The sequence below is a fragment of the Sylvia atricapilla genome, chromosome 9, assembly GCF_009819655.1.
Source record: "Sylvia atricapilla isolate bSylAtr1 chromosome 9, bSylAtr1.pri, whole genome shotgun sequence".
NCBI lineage: Eukaryota > Metazoa > Chordata > Aves > Passeriformes > Sylviidae > Sylvia > Sylvia atricapilla.
In genome coordinates this window covers 28,757,927-28,776,734 of record NC_089148.1, presented here as the reverse complement: position 1 = coordinate 28,776,734, position 18,808 = coordinate 28,757,927, and the positions used below count along the sequence as shown (strand labels likewise).

General features: G+C 45.3%; 2 protein-coding genes across 6 annotated transcripts; one reads left to right on the top strand and one right to left on the bottom strand.

The window, feature by feature from the left end:
• Positions 1-4,928: 4,928 nt before the first annotated feature.
• TMEM59 (transmembrane protein 59) lies at positions 4,929-13,226 on the bottom strand. Of its 4 annotated transcripts, none has more exons than XM_066325439.1 (8): positions 12,982-13,170; positions 10,786-10,891; positions 8,513-8,607; positions 8,158-8,310; positions 7,814-7,898; positions 7,434-7,518; positions 6,608-6,716; positions 4,929-5,894 (listed from the first exon to the last, which is right to left on the bottom strand). In XM_066325439.1, the coding sequence occupies exons 1-8, from the start codon at positions 13,168-13,170 to the stop codon at positions 5,739-5,741; spliced, it is 978 nt and encodes a 325-aa protein (XP_066181536.1). In that variant the 3' UTR covers positions 4,929-5,738. The 4 variants fall into 4 exon arrangements, with proteins under 4 accessions (XP_066181536.1, XP_066181540.1, XP_066181539.1 ...); XM_066325443.1 differs by having other exon boundaries at positions 7,434-7,515; XM_066325442.1 differs by lacking the exon at positions 10,786-10,891 and having other exon boundaries at positions 7,434-7,515; positions 12,982-13,226.
• A 114-nt stretch (positions 13,227-13,340) lies between these two features.
• On the top strand, positions 13,341-18,808 carry TCEANC2 (transcription elongation factor A N-terminal and central domain containing 2). Of its 2 annotated transcripts, none has more exons than XM_066325444.1 (4): positions 13,341-13,563; positions 14,548-14,689; positions 15,937-16,130; positions 17,870-18,808. In XM_066325444.1, exons 1-4 carry the CDS (start codon positions 13,462-13,464, stop codon positions 18,056-18,058), a joined length of 627 nt encoding a protein of 208 aa, XP_066181541.1. In that variant the 5' UTR covers positions 13,341-13,461; the 3' UTR covers positions 18,059-18,808. The 2 variants fall into 2 exon arrangements, with proteins under 2 accessions (XP_066181541.1, XP_066181542.1); XM_066325445.1 differs by having other exon boundaries at positions 13,342-13,567; positions 14,552-14,689.

The window sequence follows — 18,808 nt, the reverse complement described above, 5'->3', positions numbered from 1 at the left end:
CTCCCACGGAATGAGGCTGGATCATCAGCACAAAATGGTGAGAAGGAGCTGAAGGGCTGCCCTGTCCCTCCCTAACAACATCTCCAGCAAACTTCCAGGGACTCAACAGCTTTCAGAGAGTCAGGCACATAAATCAAACCGACTGCAGGAGCTAAAGGCCAAACCCACAGTCCCTGCCCCACAACAACAGCACCCACCCTCACCTCTGCAACCTGCACCTGGAGCTTTGCCTCTAAACCAACAAGGTTTTTCCCTCCATTCCTTCACACTCCCAGACCAAAGGCAAAAAATATTGGTGTGGTCATCCCAGAAACACGTAACCAGTCACTTAAAACAATCCTGCCTGTAAAAATGATTTTAGTATATCTGAACTTAAAAAAAAATCTTTAATTAGAATTGTCAAAGGCTTTCAAGAACTTAAAGAACTTTTAAGTTAGAATTTGTCTTAGCTCTGCTTTGTGTTTACTTAATTGTTTTAGTGTTCAAACTCAAGGGAAGGAACAGCCTTTGCTCCACAGCAAAAAGATCCTGATTCCAGCAGCTTCCCCCTCTGTCACACTCATGCAGGAGCCAAACACAGAAAATTTCAGCTCAGAAGAGAAATAGGGAATTACAGCATGTCTGTGTCTACAAAACACCTCTGACTGCAAAGCACAACAATTACAAACAGACTTGAGCATAAAATAATGGTGGTGGGGAAATGTTGCAAGCTGATCTACAGGCTTGCTATTTGGTTCTGGTTTATCTCACCTTGTCTTTCAGAGTATGGGCAAAAATTGCTGAAGTTTGGCTGTTAAGAGACATGGAAAGGCCACAGCAAGCTCATTATGAACCTTTCTGTGACAGACAAGGATCACCTATCACACCACTCCAGCTCCAGGCCAACACAGAACAGCTGAAGGTTATTCATTTTATAGTCTGGACATTTCACCACACAGAAAAGAGGGAAAATCAGTCCAAAACAGACCATAAACAGTGGTTGTATTTTATATTACACTGATAGTTTCAATTGATTTATACTTTAATAATAGAACTCTGCATTTTATTCATTACCTCTTTTTCCAGAGAAGAACTCTGTTGAAGCAAAAGTAGTTACATTCCCGTTTCTCTAAAAGGAAAGAAATAAAAGAGATTTACAGAGTCCCACAGCCACACAAATTTTGCCTGATTCTCACACCATCTTACCCAGGAACACGCCATGTACTTCATTATTGTTACATACAAGCAAAAACTGCCTTGGTGAAAACATAGCCCAGCTTTAAATCCCAAAACAATCACATCACTTTTAAACCTTAATTACCCATTTGTAAAAAAAACACCAAACAAATCCAGCACTTTGTGTCAACTCTTTTATATCAAGGTAAGCAGAAACAACTCAAAATCTCAGAGAAAGCAGTGATAAAGAGGTCAGGCAAACAGCCCTGACAAGAACACGTGTACTTCAGGGAACAGCTGTATGTGGGATTTTTCTGAAGGACTGTACCTGGGGATGAGTTCTGTTCATGCTTCCCAGAGCTCCAGGGACCGCAGGGAGTTCTCTGCACCTGAGCACGAGCGGTGTTACCAGGATACAAATCCAACAGAGGCAGGAGGGCAAGGAGAGCTCTGCACAGGCAGGAGGGGAGTGGCAGGGCAGTGCTGAGCCTCTGCTCCAGCCCCTGCTGAAAGCCAGCAACAGACTCTCTCATTCTTGTCTCAGTCATGGTTTCACAACCATGGGCATTAGACAGACCATGTGCATTACTGAACAGAATTCTTTAGAATTCTCCTCACGGGCATTAGACTGAATTCTTAGAATTCAGACAAAATTCTTAGAATTCAGGACAGAATCCTTAGAATTCAGAGAAAGCCGAGATACAGAAGCTGAGAGCCTGCTGACAAGAAGGTGAGCGCTCACTGCTAGCTCATGCAGACTGCATTTCCTCTCGTGCCAGTCACAGAAAACTCCTTCACAATGAAAACTTGAGGAGAGGGAGTCTGCTCATCTTCATGGAAGTCTCCTTTCTTCACAGCCCTTTCCCAAGACAGAGCTGCCCTTGTGGCAGCACCAGCCCAGGCTCCTGCCAGATGATGGAATCTCAGGAGAGCTGTGCAGGACACAACCATCTGGAACAGCTTTTTTGCTTGGGCAATGAGCACAGGCACAGGAAATCCTCCAGGGTCCTTTTTTACTTGTATGCTTGAATTTCCAGGCCCGCAGGAAAGCTTAGCAGCTCAGCCTGCAGCAAACATGAACTTACAAATACATCGGAGCCCTCTAAACTGGCTGCAGGTCTCGGCACAGCTCGCACAGAGGGGAGTTTTACAGCTTCAAGGCTGAAATTTCATGAGCAGGACGCTTTTCTGTGGGGGTAGTGGGGAGAAAAAGCACCAGCATGAAGTTTTTGAGGAGAATCAAACCCAGTGTTATAGGAGCTCCTCACCAGCTTCTCCCAAACAGAAGCTTCTCACAGGAATACATCACCAGTAAAGGTGGTGCCAGAAAACTCTGTTTCAAGAAGAATTTTGGGTGAAAACATCCAATGCCAAGTAGCAAATAGTCTGCAAGTCGGGGCAGCTGCTGCAATGTGGAAAAATGTCTAAGCAGATCTTAAATTCTGGATCTCTTGCTCTTTAAAGAGGAAGCTTCAGCTTCTAATCAGACCTGATACAGGACTATTCTGAGCCTTCATAAAGCTAATTAGGTGATTGGGAGTTTGTTAAGAGCCCTGTGTAAGAGCCAGGTCAAGCAGGTCAGCTGTGCCTACCCTGCAAAACATTCTACAATGAAGAGTTTAAAATGTGGAGTCAACCCACCCTTGGATGTGGCATTTGGGGTCATGGGTTACTGGCGGCATTGGCAGTTCTAGGGAAATGGTTTGACTCATTCTTGGAGGTCTTTTCTAAGCTAAAAATTTCTATGATTCTATAACCTGCCATCTACCACCATCTGTTTCCTGCTCCAGGATTTTCAAGCTCAGCTGGAGCCAACCAGGCAGTTGGATTTTAGAGCAGTTACCCCACATCAAAGACTGCATAGAGTTCAGAAAAATGAGTTCATGACAGCAACGTAAGAAATGTAAGCAAGCTCTTCTGAAGTTTAAAATAATAATAATAATAATAATAATAATAATAATAATAATAATAATAATAATAAATTGATAAAGATCAGAAAAGCTGAAGAGGCAACAAATATCAAGGTATCCAGTATGATAGAAGGTTATTGTTAATTCTAGTACCTAAACCCCCTCTCATTTCTCTCAAATGTACCTTGGCTATTTCTGCCAGCAGTGAATTGCACACACTTAAGAGGGTCACGCCATTTGTGTCCAGATGATTCCATTCTAAACTAGACACAGGTTCAGTTGAACACATGCCTAAAGAGAATATAAAATGCTTTCCTCCTGTAATTTCAATAATTTAAGGCCCATCATATAAACAGTGATTCTGAGCAGAGATAAAACCCAAATTGCAGCCTCTGAAAATGGAGATGTCAGTAAGTCAAACACTTAACAAAAAATGAACAGGAAACGACATTTTGCAAAGCCAAATGCCAAGATGGCTTAAAGACTCCACTTAGATTAGAAATCTTAAGGAACTGTTCAATTACTTGCTAGTATCTGATTTTAGTGAGGGAAGACCTTTAGACAAATTTACAAGTACAACGCTCACCAAATTCCCCAGGCTCTGGCTGGCTCTGGATACAGCAGTGCCAAGTGCCAGAGTGCCACAGGCACAGAGCTCTCTGTGACCCAAGAGCAAGCACACTGCTGAATCACTGCCTGCACTGCACAGATCACTAAATGCCATTAAACAGCGAACAAAAGACAAGGCACCCAATGAAAGCACAAGTTGTTTGCTTAACTCCAGCCCAGGGCTCTAAATAATGGAGTTTTGAAGAGAAAGTTTTGTTGAAATCAAGTTGTCAGGCTAACAGAGGTTGCACTGTCCATGCTGGAACAGGCAAAGAGCCACGTGTGCACAGAGCTGCTCCCTCTGCAACCATGTGTGACGGTAAACATTCTCACAGGCTTGCAAACATTTCCATAAGCTATTCAGTTAGAAAAATGGCGATTGCTGAAGTCTCTTCTGGAAATCCCAACCAGCACAGCGCTAAGAAGATGGGCACTAATCCCTGAAGTAAAGCCAGGCCTGGCAGAGTAATTGCTGAACAGGGCTGCACACAGCGGCTCAATCGCTGCTGCAGCATCACTGACAGAGGCAGCTCCTGCCCCTGCCAAGTGAGCAGTGTCCCCAGACATCACCCTGTCCCTTCTCAGTGCACGGCCTCTGCAATGACACCTACACACAGGGCAAGGGCTGCTGGCACCCCAGGTTCTGGGCTGGCCCACTGAAGAGTTCAGCATGACAAAGTACAGGTAATTTAGGACTTTAGATCGCAGAAACCTGCTTGAAACAATCCTCAATGACCCGAAAGCCCCTGGCAGCCACACTGCTGGAGTGCTGCTGGGCTGGGGTCTGCACATTCCTGCCCTGAAAGGCTCCATCAGCTGCAGTCACACAACCACCTGCTCACAGACAAGTTGGGAATGACCACTGAGCCAGGTTTAAGTAAGGGAATACATCTATGTATCACCCAGAAATCTCCACAGTTCTTCATTGCATTTTTTTAAACCTTTGAGGGAATTCTGTCTGAAAAACCAAAAAATGACAGTGAATTGACGACTGTGGGTTCTAGCCAGCATTCACTTAGACACCCTAAAATAAATCACCAACACCCCAACTTGCCAACACTGTGGGAAGCAGCATATAAGAAAATCCACAAAAAATAGGTTAAACATGAGGGACACTGTTAGTTGTTGTTGCTGTGTTAGTGAATCACAGCAAAATCAGGTCACGTTGCCCATGAGAGGAAGGCTCAGACAGGCTTTCACACTGAGCCTGTGGTGGTCAATAATTAACCATAGCAAAAAGCTATATAGTCAACATTTTCTATACAGTCAATTTTATTTGTCTGTTCTCTTTTCTCAGGAATCAACTCGTTTCTGTAAATGAAGTTACAAGACCAGAATAGTTAATCAAGAACAGAAAGTAGAAGTTTTCAGAAAACACAAGTGCTAACTTTACAAGCAATTTAAGACTTAAAGGCTAAAGTTTGACAAAATAACTGACCATGTAATGTTCTGCATGTGAAGGGATATGTCTGTAAATTTTAACAAGTTTCCATCTTTCACAAGCTCAGTTCTAGCTTACAGTACCTCACAAACACTTTCCACCTTGAATATTGCCACACTGTAGAAAAAATATATTTCTATTTTGGAACACAGGGTTGTTTGTGCATGGACATTAACAAGTACAAAAAAATTCAGCAGATAATTTTATAATATTTTCTCTTAACTACAACAGAAAGTGCAACACTAGAAAGGCATCTCCTGCCTACTTAAAATGTCTTATACCTTTACAAAGCTAACTCTGACTGTACACATTACATCCTAGAACACACAAATAAGTTTCAAAGTGTCCTGGCAGAAGTATGGAAAGCATGCTTACAACTTCTGTAAGCAAGAAGACACAATAGCAAACACCAGTGAAAAGTGATTATGCCTGGAAACGAACAAATTCATGTCTGAATGTCTGAATCTTCTCTACTAGCTGAAAACAAAATCCCATGACATTTGTTGATTCTGCAACTTTATTTGCATTTAAAGACTGGCTGCTAAGCTTCTCATCTGAAGAACCACCACAATCAATCAGGAGTTTCTAGCTCTGTTAGAATTAGTCTATCGGATCCAATGGATTTAAATTGCGGATTGATCCAGATTGACTTTTGTAGGAAGAGGTCCTGCTTCTTCATGTTCCTCAGTCTTGCATCTCACCACAACAAGTGCAGAGGGTGGGTATCTGTTGAGTTTCTGCTCATTCATGTATTCCAAATCTCCATAGATGCTCAGCTTCTGAAACATTTAAACAAGGTACTTTAAGACAAAGACTCTCCACGTTGTGAATAAAATGAATTTCATGATGCAGCTGCATTGCAGGTTCTGATGGCCCAAGAAGCCCTGCAATACAAAGCTTTCTGTAACATCTGAAATTCATGGCTAGAACTAGACTTGCATCCAGAAGAAAGGTATTAAATCCACTGGAACAAGGGTGGGTAAAATGTTTGTGTAACAGCTCCTTTGGGGTGCAAACACGGAGTCAGGACCCTCTGGGCACTGCCAAGTGCGTGTTCCCCTCGATGAGACTCTGCACTGACCAATAACTCTGCTGTCACTCTCTTCTTAACGTTGATCCCCCTGCATTAAACCCATACTGGGTCCCCCCTACACCACCCAACCCTTGGACTAACTCCATTCCCAGAGAAATGAGAATCAGCCTTCATTTGCTCAGAGCAATCTGAAGGTTGTTGAGAGTACAGCACAACAAACCAAGACATCATGTCTGAATAAGGCTCAGAGCTCCTGTGAGCCCCAGGAATGAGCAAGAATACTCAGCTATAAAACCATCATTTAAATAAACAAAATTGGTTTGCCATCCACAGCCACAAAATAAAAAAAAACCCTCCTTAACTAAACCTCCCCCAAATATTTCTTAGTCTCTAGACAGCTGTAACATAAAAGGAATATAATGAATAAATTCCAAATACTGCAGTTCTGAGATGCAGTACCTCAGATGGAACATACTGCTCTACAGCCGTAGCTACAGTGGCACAACAAATCCAGAGCAGCACCAGCACTGACAGGACGAGTGTAGTAGTTAAAATCCAACTGGAATTTCTGAAATGACAAGAATGTTGACAGATTTCATAGACTGAATACAAGACAATGGACCTCTAAAAAATTTGGCTCGTTTCTGACCGCCTTTCCTGCCAATTCATTAGTCTCTGGCTCTCCCAGCTACACAGCTCACTGCAGACTCCTGGGTACTCTAATGTCTGTCTGGTATCACAAACAACTTTCTGGATTCTGTTATGGGGCCCTAAGAATCCTCCTGTTTACAGATTTAAAACCCAATTTTTCTGTTATGCATCTGTGGGGCGACTCACTGATCCTTCATGTGTGAACTTTTAAGGAGAAAGTAAAAAGCTTTAATAAATACATATTGAGTATTTTCAGCCTGGAAACAAGAGATACCAGCGTGCTACATAACACAATCCCAAAACAAAGTGTTTTGCCCTAAAACACATCCAGAGCTAATGAACAGGCAAAACACAGTATTGATTAAACAGTTCCCAGAACACACTCAAAAAACAGTGCAGGAAATTATCAATATGTTGTTCCCTTGAAATGGAAAGGAAAAAATCAAAGTTGGCAGGACAGCCTGCAGAAAACACGGGGCCAGCCCAGCGAAGCAGCACTAATGGTCAGATACAAAACTGTGATGCTGTGCATCCTACAGACTTGGAGACCTTGGGACCTCCCAGCAGTGCTGCAGACACAGAGGAAAGGCCTTTACCCTCCTCAGAGGGCACAGACAGCCCAGGAGACACGTACATGGAGAGACACTTGAAGAAGCTGTCGTTGGCTCGCTCCTCGAAGAGCCCCCGGAATGTCTGTGAGCTCCCTGGGCGTCCATCTGCTGAGGCACAACAGCACAAACAGAGGTCAGGAGAGCAAGGGAAGGGAAAAGCCAAACCCCACACACTGTGTACAGACAGCTTTTAAAACAGCCCCAGCTTGCAGGCTTCCATTTCCAGCAGAGCTTGGTTTCTACCACATTTTCCCAAGTGTACGCAGTGCACTCTGCACAGTAAATAATTATATTGCAGCTTTCTAAAAACTTGCTTTCATATGCCACCTGTAATGTCATTTTTTAGATTTGCATGACAGGGAACACTTGCATTTACTCTTCCAAAGCACAAAGAACAACTTACAGGCTGTTTTACTCAGTGACAAGGATCCTTTTGTATCTCCAGTTTCCTGATCAAGCTGTGGAACATACTGCACTTCTGGCTTTGACTAAAACAAAACAAGGAGTTAGGAGATCCTGTTAGAAAGCTTTCACTGATTTTGATAATTTACATTTTCAGAACTAACACAGAAATTAACCTTAAGACATGCTCCATTCTTTTTAAGTTTAAATTTGCCCTAAAGGCAGTGAAAATACGAGGAAAAACAAAACATTTTGATGGTGCTCTACAGTCTTTTCTCTGGCTGGAAGGAACAGAGTTGAAGTCAGCAGCCAGGACACCTTAATCTCAATAAAAAAAGGAAGCACCTGGAATATGACAATTTTGCCGTCATCTGCTTGAAGGTAGAAAGTCCATGAGGATGTTATGAAGCTCTGAGCTGAGTCCATCATGTCACTCCAGAATGATCTCACCAGTGTCAGAGGAAAGAGGAGATGAATTCTTGGCATCAGGGACATTAACTGCAAGCACAACATTAACATTTTTTTCCTTTTGTTTTTATATGAAAAGGACAGAAGTTACAGTCTTGCTCACCCCTCCCCTCATGTCTAGATTTCAGTCCTCAGGAAGATTTATTTTCCATTTGAAGAAATTTAAAAAAGAGAAGATACACACTGAACAGAAACAAGTAGGTGGTATTTGAAAAACATGTCACCTACTTACTTGCTCTTGCCTTAACTCAGCAAATGGCAACTGGTTCTGGCATCCAAGATGGCAAGCATATTGTTCATCAGATTGGGAGTATGCTTCAGTACAGGCTGCAAGGGAGAAATTTCCCAAATGAGATGATAAATTCTGCATTTTAGTTAAGAAAACATTCTCAGTGTAAGTTGGATCAGAAACAAAGCAGCAGTTGACATTCCCGTTTGCAGGGGAAGATCCAGCAATCCCAGGGTAGCATTTGCTCTGAGGTCTAATGACAGAATCAGAGCTTCAACAGAGCAGGGAGTTGAAATCTGGCTGCAATCAGAGCAAATGATCACCAGTGTTACCCTGACTGAGCTCGGGGATGCAAGCTCTCATTGATCCTCCCACCACCACTACAGCTTTCCTCTACAGATCACAAAAACCATCAGAGAACAGAGATGGACTCCTAAAGAGAACAGAGGGACCATCAGACCATTAAATCCCTTTGAGGGAACAGCAGAAGCCACAGTATCACAGGAAAATCAAAGGAACATTTCCTGCGAATATAGGAACTGCACTGAAAGTATTATGGAATAATTTCTTATGGAAAATGAAGCTAACTCTTTGTTTTAGAGACAGCTTCTATTAATTGCTCACTAGAGATCATAAAGACCAAGCAATCTAAATGATTTGGAGAGAATAATTTAGTTTATTCTGCCCACAGACAAATCAGGCAGATGATACACAGGCACAGTTCTCCTGCACAATTCTAAAGCTTAGGTGGCCAGAAGTGCCTGAACTAAAGAATCAACCCAAAAAGCAACACAGAGGACAGCAGCTCTCCCAGTTTTCCAGAGGAGCAAAAGGACCATCACATGGACTCAGAATCTGGCAGAATTTGAGTGTTGAGCTCATGGCACCTGAGCAGCCATTCCAGGCTACAACTGCCACCGAGTCAGTGTGTGCAGGAAGCACCAGAGACAGAAGTGAGCAGAGCAGCCAAGATGGATCTGCCAAGCACAGAACACTCACTCAGGGTACCCACCAGCAGATTACAGAACATAAGCCAGCAAAGACAACAGCCCCAGAAAGGAGAATTAAACCAGAAATAAGCAACTGCTCCATTACTCTACATGTGCTCTATTGCTACATTACCCTGCTTTATGGCACTCTTCTGTGTGTGGTTTGACAGCTACACTGACAGGCTGTATCACAGCTACACACAGTGTGACAGACTGGAGCATTAGCCCATTTCTGGAGTATTTACTGCACTTTTGTAACAACTCAGCATCTCTGCATGCCAGGTTTTCTGCTTCCCTACCTGAGCTGGCCACAAGCTCTCTTGCTTTCAGGAGTTACTGAGAGGACCAAAGCCTCCCCTGAGTGCTGGCCTGGTTGATTGTATTGGTAGAAATGGTAGAGAGTTCCTACCTTTCCTTTCTGAATAAAACTGTGAATCAGCTTCTTCAATACTATTGGAAGAAAGTTCTATACAATTCCAAACCCACTATTAATTGGCCTGCATCACACACCATCCCTGGAGGGACATAAAGGGGTGGCACCTGGGGACATGGTTTAGTGGTGAGCTTGGCAGTGCTGGGGGAATGCTTGGACTTGATGATCTTAAAGGTCTTCTCCAACTTAAACAATTCTATATTTCATCTTCACTGTTAAATATTTGCTCCAAGACAGATAGCCTGAGAGAATTAGTAACCAGAACTTAAAGACCTATTCCAAACAAAACACAAACCTCATTCCCAAGGGCTCAGCTGCAGGAAAAGCTTAAGATGTAGGCTAGACCACAAGTTACAAGGCACATTAAGATCTGTGCTCTTGCTCCACTGAACAATTCACTTCTATATACAAATATGTCAGGAATGGCAGATGGGACCGATTGTCACAGGGAATTATTAAAAGACAAGTGTTCCTTTGCCTGGATTTCCCCCCAGGCATTCTGTGTTTTCTGTGACAAACTGTTTATAGTAAAATGCAGTATTTCTAATGTATTTACAGAGACTGATGATATTTGACAAATTCAGGAAAACAGCAACACTGAGGAGAAACTCACAGAGAACAACTTTCCCATAAGACTTTTTTTCCTTTATATATATCCTGCATATAGACTTTAAGCTGTTAAACAAACCCAAAGCAACTGAAAGAACTCCACCAATTCAACAGCACCCTTTCAGACACTGCAGCTCTCCTCTGCACTGTGTGTTCAGCTGATGGGAGGCTGGAGGGGCTCTGATAGGATGCTGGAGGGGCTCTGAGTGCTCTGATGGGAGGCTGGAGGGGCTCTGAGGGCTCACCAGAGTCACACTCCTGCTTGGTCCGGTTCAGATCGGCGCCGTCGTCCACGAACTGGCAGATGGAGAAGAGGCGGCAGCCGCGCTGGCAGGCGTACAGCTCCTCTTCCTGGGGAGGCACAAGGAAAGGTCTGCAGCCCTCCAGCCCACAGCAAATTGTCACAAAACAAACTTTTCTTGTAGTTGTTGGTTGGGTGTTTTTGTCCTCCTTCCCTCCACCAGAGGTTACAACACGGCTCAACGTGAAAAGGGATGAACCGAAATAAACTCAGACACTGACAACCCACGGATTTATTTCAGAGCTTTTCTTTCTGCACTGGGCAAACCTGGAACAGCAAGTGCTGTTTTGTAATTCCAGACCCACGGCTCACAAGCAAAATGAATGTTTTAGAAAGTGTTGGGTTTGAAATTAAGGCAGGGCTGTAAAAGATTTGGCGATGTTTAACCCTACAAAGAGTAGGAAATCTCCATTCTCAGAACTCAAATGGTAAACCCAGCTGGAAAGGACAGAAATCCTCTAATTTTGACAGTGGAATACAATGTATCTAAACAGACTAATGACTAATCAGAGTTACAACAGAACTATCAGGGAAAAGGGATTATTTGCTGATGTCCTAGCCAGCATCCTGGTTATCCACCTGCTGCCACCTCCACAAACACAAATATTATTTATTATACTGAACTGAAGGGCAAAAATGCTTCCCCACTGCCAACTATTAAAATTAGGCAAATACAGAAATCCTACACCTGGTTATTTCTTCTGTCCACAGCTCCAGGGGGATGGATGTGAATTAAAGCCTCTGTCACAGGAGTGTCCCACTGACCACACCCTGCCACTGACCCATGAACCAGAACTTCAAAGCCAGCAGCCGCTGGAACTGCACAGGTGCAAAACAGGCTCTGAATTCATTGAACAACGACCAAACACACCACACCTTTGTACAACCTCTTGTAAACCTGGCCATTTAACTGAGGCCACGAGTTCATGTGCTTTAAAGGCACAAGAGTAGAAAACTGTGAATATAAATCGAAACTCAAGTGGAACACTGACAAGCTGGGTGGTGCTGTCACAGAAAATGTTTTTTAATTTGACATCCAGATACATCAGCTTTACAGATGGATTTCCATAACAGTCTCAATAAAGTCTGTTTTCCAATCACAAGTTAAAACGAATTTCTTTCAATTCCACCAGCAGTTTTGTGACAAACGAGACAAACACTAAACGTAAAAGATGTGACTGGATTAGCGAACAGCTCCAACAACACACGACAAAATTCTTATTCAATAAGTAACAACATTCAAAAGAGCAATAAAAATCACATAAACATCAGCCCTCCTTGAACTTCAATGGTCCTGTAAGAGAAACAAGAGCAATACACCAAAGCAAGCTGTAATACAAGTGTCAATTTATTAATACTCCACACAAATCCCTGTTATTTCTTTCCAGCTACAAAATCCTACTGAATTCCACAGGGAAGCCGACAAAGCCCTGTTACCTGATCCTGGCACTGCTCCACTTGCCTGCTGAAATCCCAAATATGGGGTAAGAGTTCCACCTGCTACACAACTGCAGCTAACAGTGAAGTTTATTGCCAACAAAGAAAAAGGAAATAAGAGATTTTTGATCTCAGATTATCCAGATTTAAGCCTGTACTTCAAAGGCGTGCAAAACATGAACCAACAGCAAATTCTGGGCCAGGAAATTAAATTCCTATCAGACACAGTTTCAGTATTCTATCACGAGATAAAGAATTCCCATGAAGGCTCTGATAAACTGCTTGTTTGTCATCATTTATGCTTCAACCTTCAACACTCAAGTGCCGCACTGGCGCCCTGACTCAGGATCTCTGCCCTGCCACGAACACAGCACTGTTTCAGTGCCCAAACTACGGAGCAGCCCAAGCCAAATTACAGCTGCCTTTTTAGGAACGGAAAGGGAAAAAACCAAACCAAAACAACAACAAAAAAAAAAAACCAGCAAAACGCCAAAACCCACAAAAGCCCCAGTACTGACATAGCTGTATTTTGCCAACAGCGCTTCAGGGGCAAGCGGCAGCCTACCCATCTATTTACACAAGGAAAGACCTGTCTTTGGGGAAGAGACGGAGCTGCAGGGGGAGAGGGGCAAAGGCAGGGCCGTGCCAGCCCCGGGAGAGGCGGAGAGAAGCGGCGCAGGTGCGGGGAAGGGCCCGCCCGTACCTTGGGGTAGGTGTGCAGGGGGTAGGTCAGCTGGCAGGCGCGATGACACGACGCCGTGTTGCCCAGCACGGAGTCGAAGGCCTCGGAGGAGGCGGCGGGGAGCGGCCCTGAGGCGGCTCCTGCCTGAATCACCAGGAACAGCGGCAAAAGCAGGAGGAGGACGGCGAGGCCTCCCCGCCGCACCGCCATCTTCGCTCCTCCGCCCCGGCACCGGCCGCCCGGCAGCCTCTCGCGAGACGTGAGCCGCCCGGAGCCTGCTGGGAGGTGTAGTCCTCGGCGCGGGGAATCCCCGCCCATTCCATGGAGCCGCTCCCCCGGCGGGAACTACCGGGCGGAAGTGCTGAGGCCTGCTGGGAAATGTAGTCCGCACCGCGGGGTACCCCCGGCCATCCCATAGGGCCTCGCCCCTGGAGGGAACTACCGGGCGGAAATGGCGGGGCCGCCGTGGCCGCTTCCGTGAGGGATTGCGGCCGGGCGAACATGGATCGGTTCGTGGTGCGCCGCGCCCGCAGCCCGCAGAGCCCCCGGCGGGCCGCTCCGGGGCCCCGCGTCTGCCGGCAGGTCACCCTCGAGTCCCTCAAGGCAGGTCACCGGCGGGAGGGAGCGGGGACACGGCCCGGCACCGGGTGCGGCACGGGCGGGGCGGCGGGGGAGCAGCGGTGTGAGAACACCGCTCCTGCACCGAAATCTGCAGCGCTGGGGTGCGGTCCGAACAGGGAAGTGTTATACAGGTGCAGAGGGCTCTGCTGCCTTGGAAGGGGCTCCATGCAGGGTCAAGCTGAGCACACGATTCGAGCACAGCCCGGTGACAACGCCAGCCGCAGTATTTCCAGCTGGCGCTCATCCCTTTCCAGCAAGGAAAACGCTTCAGTTCATTTAATGTATGTCTTGCGTGAGACCTGCACGAGAGCTGAACCCCTCCTGCTCACCTGCTTGTAGAAACACAACAGCAAAACATTTGCTGCACTAAAATGTTCATCGAGTGTGGCAAAAATCAAAAGAATGGCGCATAAAGCACTGCAGTTGTCTGACCACTGATGGATAAGATGCCTCACATCCAAAAGATGAGACTTGCATTGTTTGCGGTCTGTTCTGTCAAGGTCTGTGGCAAAACCAGTGAAAAACGCTGCAGCTGTACAGTGTATTCAGGTCTGCATTCATGTTCCCTGATGCTTTGTGTCTCACCTTGCTGGCATTGTTTTACTTCTGAAGTCAATCTAATTGACTGAGCTGGGTTCTAAGGATAATCAGCCCCTTCCCTCTTAATCCCTTTTCCTATTTAGAAACATTTTTGCAATGGATTCCTTAAATTCAGAACTCTTCTAGGAGATATTTGCTACATCCCCAGAGTTTGGCAGACCAGGGTGAAGCCTCTCACTTTGTTTGCTGGTTACTTCACTCCTGGTTTGCAGGAGTTTTCTAATTCCAAGCAAGTACCTGTCATATACTCTGAGCCATGATCAATAATTCATGCATTGATAAAAGCCCCATTAGCTGAGACGAAGGTGGTCTCCTTATTTATTGTAACAGTATTGCACTTTCCTAATGGGCTTTTCTCTTTCCCAGAGAGTTGTGGTAGTGGAAGACATAAAAAGGTGGAAGTCTATACTCGAGCTACCTGGGCAACCAAAAGAGAATCTGATGGAAGCTTTGGAGGAGCTGAAGAAGAAGATACCTTCCAAGGAAGTGTTACTTTCCACTAAAATAGGTACATCTGGTCTATCTAAACTGTGAATATTAGGCTGTCTTGTGTCTGCTTGGCTTGTCAGTACACTAGAGATTAGTCTGGAAGCTTTTTAAGAAATGAGGAAATCGCTGCCAATGAAATATTGTTGATATCAAGCCTGCAGTTTTCACAGCTTGTAGAGAAAAAGTAGCTGTCTTCTGATTCCTCCCAGGAAATATTGCATCACCCCTTTTGTGGCCAGAGTTTTGAAGAGCTCTCCTTGGTAACTGTCTTTTATTCCTTCTCCTGCTGTCTGTCAGCGCTCATTTATCTGATTTGGCTGAATCCTTTGAAGGTGTGGGAAAAGCTCCTCAGAAGGGCCCAGAACGGCTTTCTGCCTGCTCACACTGAGGATTCCCCAGCAGATGGGCAGCTCGGAGCAAATGGCACAGCTCAATGCCTGCCTCTTCTCCGCAGGACTTGGGGGAGGGATAACGTGTGACCACACGATCGCTGTCTTTCCTGAACAGGGAGAGCATCCCGGCCTTTGTTTGCCATCAGAGCAGCCGGGTCTCTGCTCACAGAGCCCTGCAAAAGGAGCTGCAATCCGCCTCTTTTCCCCATCCTTCTCATCTGTCCTTTCATTTGCCGTGTTCAGCTTATTCAGGCTTTTCCCGGGATTTTCCCCAAGGCCTGCGTGAATAGCGCCGGCCAGGAGGAGCCACTGAAGCCTAACAGTGACATCTCCTGGCCGCCAGCGCTCCTGGCCAGGGAAAAACACCCCTCTGGAAGCAGCCAGGGACCTTTTGTCTGCTCGCAGAGGAAAGCCTCTCCTGCACTGCCAGGCCCTCTCGATGGGGAAGATTCTGCCTGGAGTCACCGTGGTGTTCTCATGTTAAAATGCTACAGGCATCATCAGCAACATCTGCTTCCTTAAAGGGGTTCCCCGTTAAAAACCAGCACTTTTTGTAGGTCACAAAGCTTAAAGGCCTTCACCAGATCCAGGATCAGTGTCAAAAACTAGTGTAGCCCTGAGTTAAATAAGTGTCACTCCACACGCACCTCGGTGACTTGGGAAGGTGATTTTCCCAATTCCTTGCTGATTTCTCAAGCTCCATTCCTAAGTCCTGGTCATTTTCTGTTTATGTTGGTGTCAGTGCTTTGGTTGTTCTGCTGAGACTGCCGCAGTTAAGAACTGTGTGTGGCTGCTTTAGCACCGATGGGATTTGAGTGGTGTCAGCTGTATTTTTTCCCACCTGCCAATCCCAAATCCCTGGTTTTGTTTGCAGGGCACACCGTGAACAAGATGCGCAAACACCCCGACCCCGACGTGTCCGGCCTGGCCAAGGACATTTACAGGGAGTGGAAAACCTTCATCAGGGACCACTCCAACAGGCCCCCCATCGAGGTCAGGAGTGACCCCAAGACTGAGGCTTTCAGGAAGAACGCTCGGAAGCTGCTCTGTGAAGCCCTGGAATTAGAGGTACAGTTCAGAGCCGCTCGTCTGTGGCTCCAAAAATTCCTTCTTGTAAGAACAAGTTAAACCTTTCCCAGCCAGAGCTACTGCCAAGCTGGTCCTGCCTGAAGAGTGGGGACAAGACCAGGTGATCTGTTCCTATTTTTAGGGATTCACAGCTCATCCCTGTTTATAAATAACTTCATTTGCAAGGTAGATAATGGTTTTTGGTTGTTAACCAAGTGAACCTGCTAATTGTGAGGTGTCTTTGCTGTCATTTCCATAACCTGTCAGCAGATTACTTGTGTGGCCACTGCAGTTGGGCTGTACAGGGAGGAAATTAATAGAACATAAAGTTTTTCCTACTAAACAGCTATGAAAGCAACAGTGGGGCTCTTTGGGTGTTTCCTAATTAAATATTTGTAAATTCAAACCTATAGCAAAAACAGAGAGGCAAAGTTGACAGTATATAAAGTGGTGATAAATACCAGATCCCTCAGGTATGTTTTACTAAATGAACAAGGCTTTGCTGTAAGGCTTTATAACTAGTTTGCTTGGTCTATGAAATGCTGTAATAATTATAATTTTCAATTTATTCATTAATTATCTCTTAAAAGACAAGTCAAGTGATAAAAATTCAAAAGTTTCAAAGTTGTGTGTTTGCTAGCTGTGAGAACAAACTCTCCAGCTTCCAGTCTGGGGCAACACAGAAGGATGGTTTGCTGTTGGAATGCCTCAGAGAGGTGGGAGCTCACCTTTGCTGGGTCAAGCTTAGTTCTTAGAGAGCACAGCTATGCATGGTGATTATAGTGGCAATAAAGTCTAAAATCTGTGGAACTGAAAGACTTTGGTATCACCCTAAAACGAGCAGAATTGGGTAAAGCAGAGTTGCTTCTGAACAGGACTCACCTGAAAACACCTGCAGCCACCACATGTGCAAGCAGAGGTCACAGCAGCTGAACTGCTTATAAAGCCACAGCTGCTGCACTGACACCTGAGAGGCTGACAAAAGGGATGGTGGGACTGAGTGGATCCAAGGGGGCTTTTCAGTGATAGGTAGGAAAATCTGTTTGGTGAAGGACCTGCAGGAATACCCCTTAGCTCACTGGAATCTCCTGCAGGCAAGGCATGGGAGATTCCCCATCAAAAAAGGCAGAAGTGAAATGAAACCATTTCTTGAAGGGTGGGGGAATTTTTCCTAAACTGTGCTGAATTACAGATTTTGGCACACGTTGAAGCAATAACGACATAATTAACATTTAGCAAATCCCTTTCTGCGTTCTTAATTACACCTCCTTCTACACACAGAAAGCCCACATTTCCCTTTATAGCACCAGGAAGAGAGTTGCCAAGTGTTTGGCATGTCTTGGAGTTGCTGTTGGAATCAAGTTTAAAATAGTATCCAAGGTACCTCCTATCAGCCAGATCAAAAGTGAGCTTTATGGAGACACTACAAGCATAGCTTATAATTGCAGTTGAGCTTGATACCCAAAGCTTGTCATAGATTAGTTTCCTGTTGTGATGGCAAAGTACTGGCACCCAGCTGGAGGTGGGGATATGTTCCCTGCCACTGACCACGTTGCCTTGTCCCTTAATTGCTAGGGTGGAATTAAATTGCTCTTCCTGTTACACTTGTGACGGGAAGCAGATTTCCTTGAATCTAAGCTGATTAATGAAGAAACACCGAAAGGCACCAAACTCCAATTTCAATCAGCTGGCCTCCTTATTAAGTGTAAAGATCTAATTTTATACTTTGCTGTTTTCAGATTGATCACCCACTGGCTGAAAATATTGAGCGCGAAGCTTTTCATCTCTGTTCCCGCCTCATTAGCGCTCCGTACCGCAGGGCCGTGAGAGCCCTTGTCTTCTCATTAAAGCACAAGCCTGACACCCGAGCAGGAGTCAAGGATGGCACACTCACTGTCCCTGCCTTTGTACAGAGCCATAAAAAGTGAGGTGGTGTGTTTGATCCCGAGGGAGAACTTGCTGTGCCTGCAGCTCCGTGGAACTGGGAGCCCTCCCTGCAGTGAGGGGAGTGCAGGAGAGCTGACTGGGTCACTCCCTGGCACCACTCCATGAACAGGGCTGCTGGAGGGAAGAACTGATGATGAAATGGGTGCTGTAAGCCTGACTTGGTAGAAATCCACGTGGGCTCATTGCAAGGAAAGTTTCTTCTGCTCTTCTGTGTATTTTCCATCCTTGCTGACTCGCCTGTTTCTCTCTTCTGCCAGCTCAGTTTTGCTCCATCCCTGATGTGGATCTTCGGGTGTAATCAGCTGAATAACCCTTTTAAAGGAGCAGCTCTGTGCTGGAAATACTGGGAAGTATGGGTAATTGGCCCATGGGAGGGGATTCCGGGGGGATAATTGCAAACTCTAGTTAGCCCTAAATCAGCCCTGTCTGCTGCAGCTGGCCCTGCCTGTGTCAAAAGTGTTTTGCCAAGGTGATTTCCCTTTCCTGCATTCCAGAGCTGGATGCAAAATGGGTTTCAGTAACTTCCATCATCTCAGTCATCCTGTGAGATTTGGGGCATTTTCTAGAGCCCCAGGGTAAAGGTGCTGTCTAATGCTTCTGGTGCTGTTCAAGGAGCAGCTCGTTCAGCCTTCCAAACCTCACTCACGATACAAACATGGTGCTTGTTCTTACTGTAATATGAAAAAAACTCGTAATGAATTTTCTAAATAAAGCTAAATACTCCTTTTAAA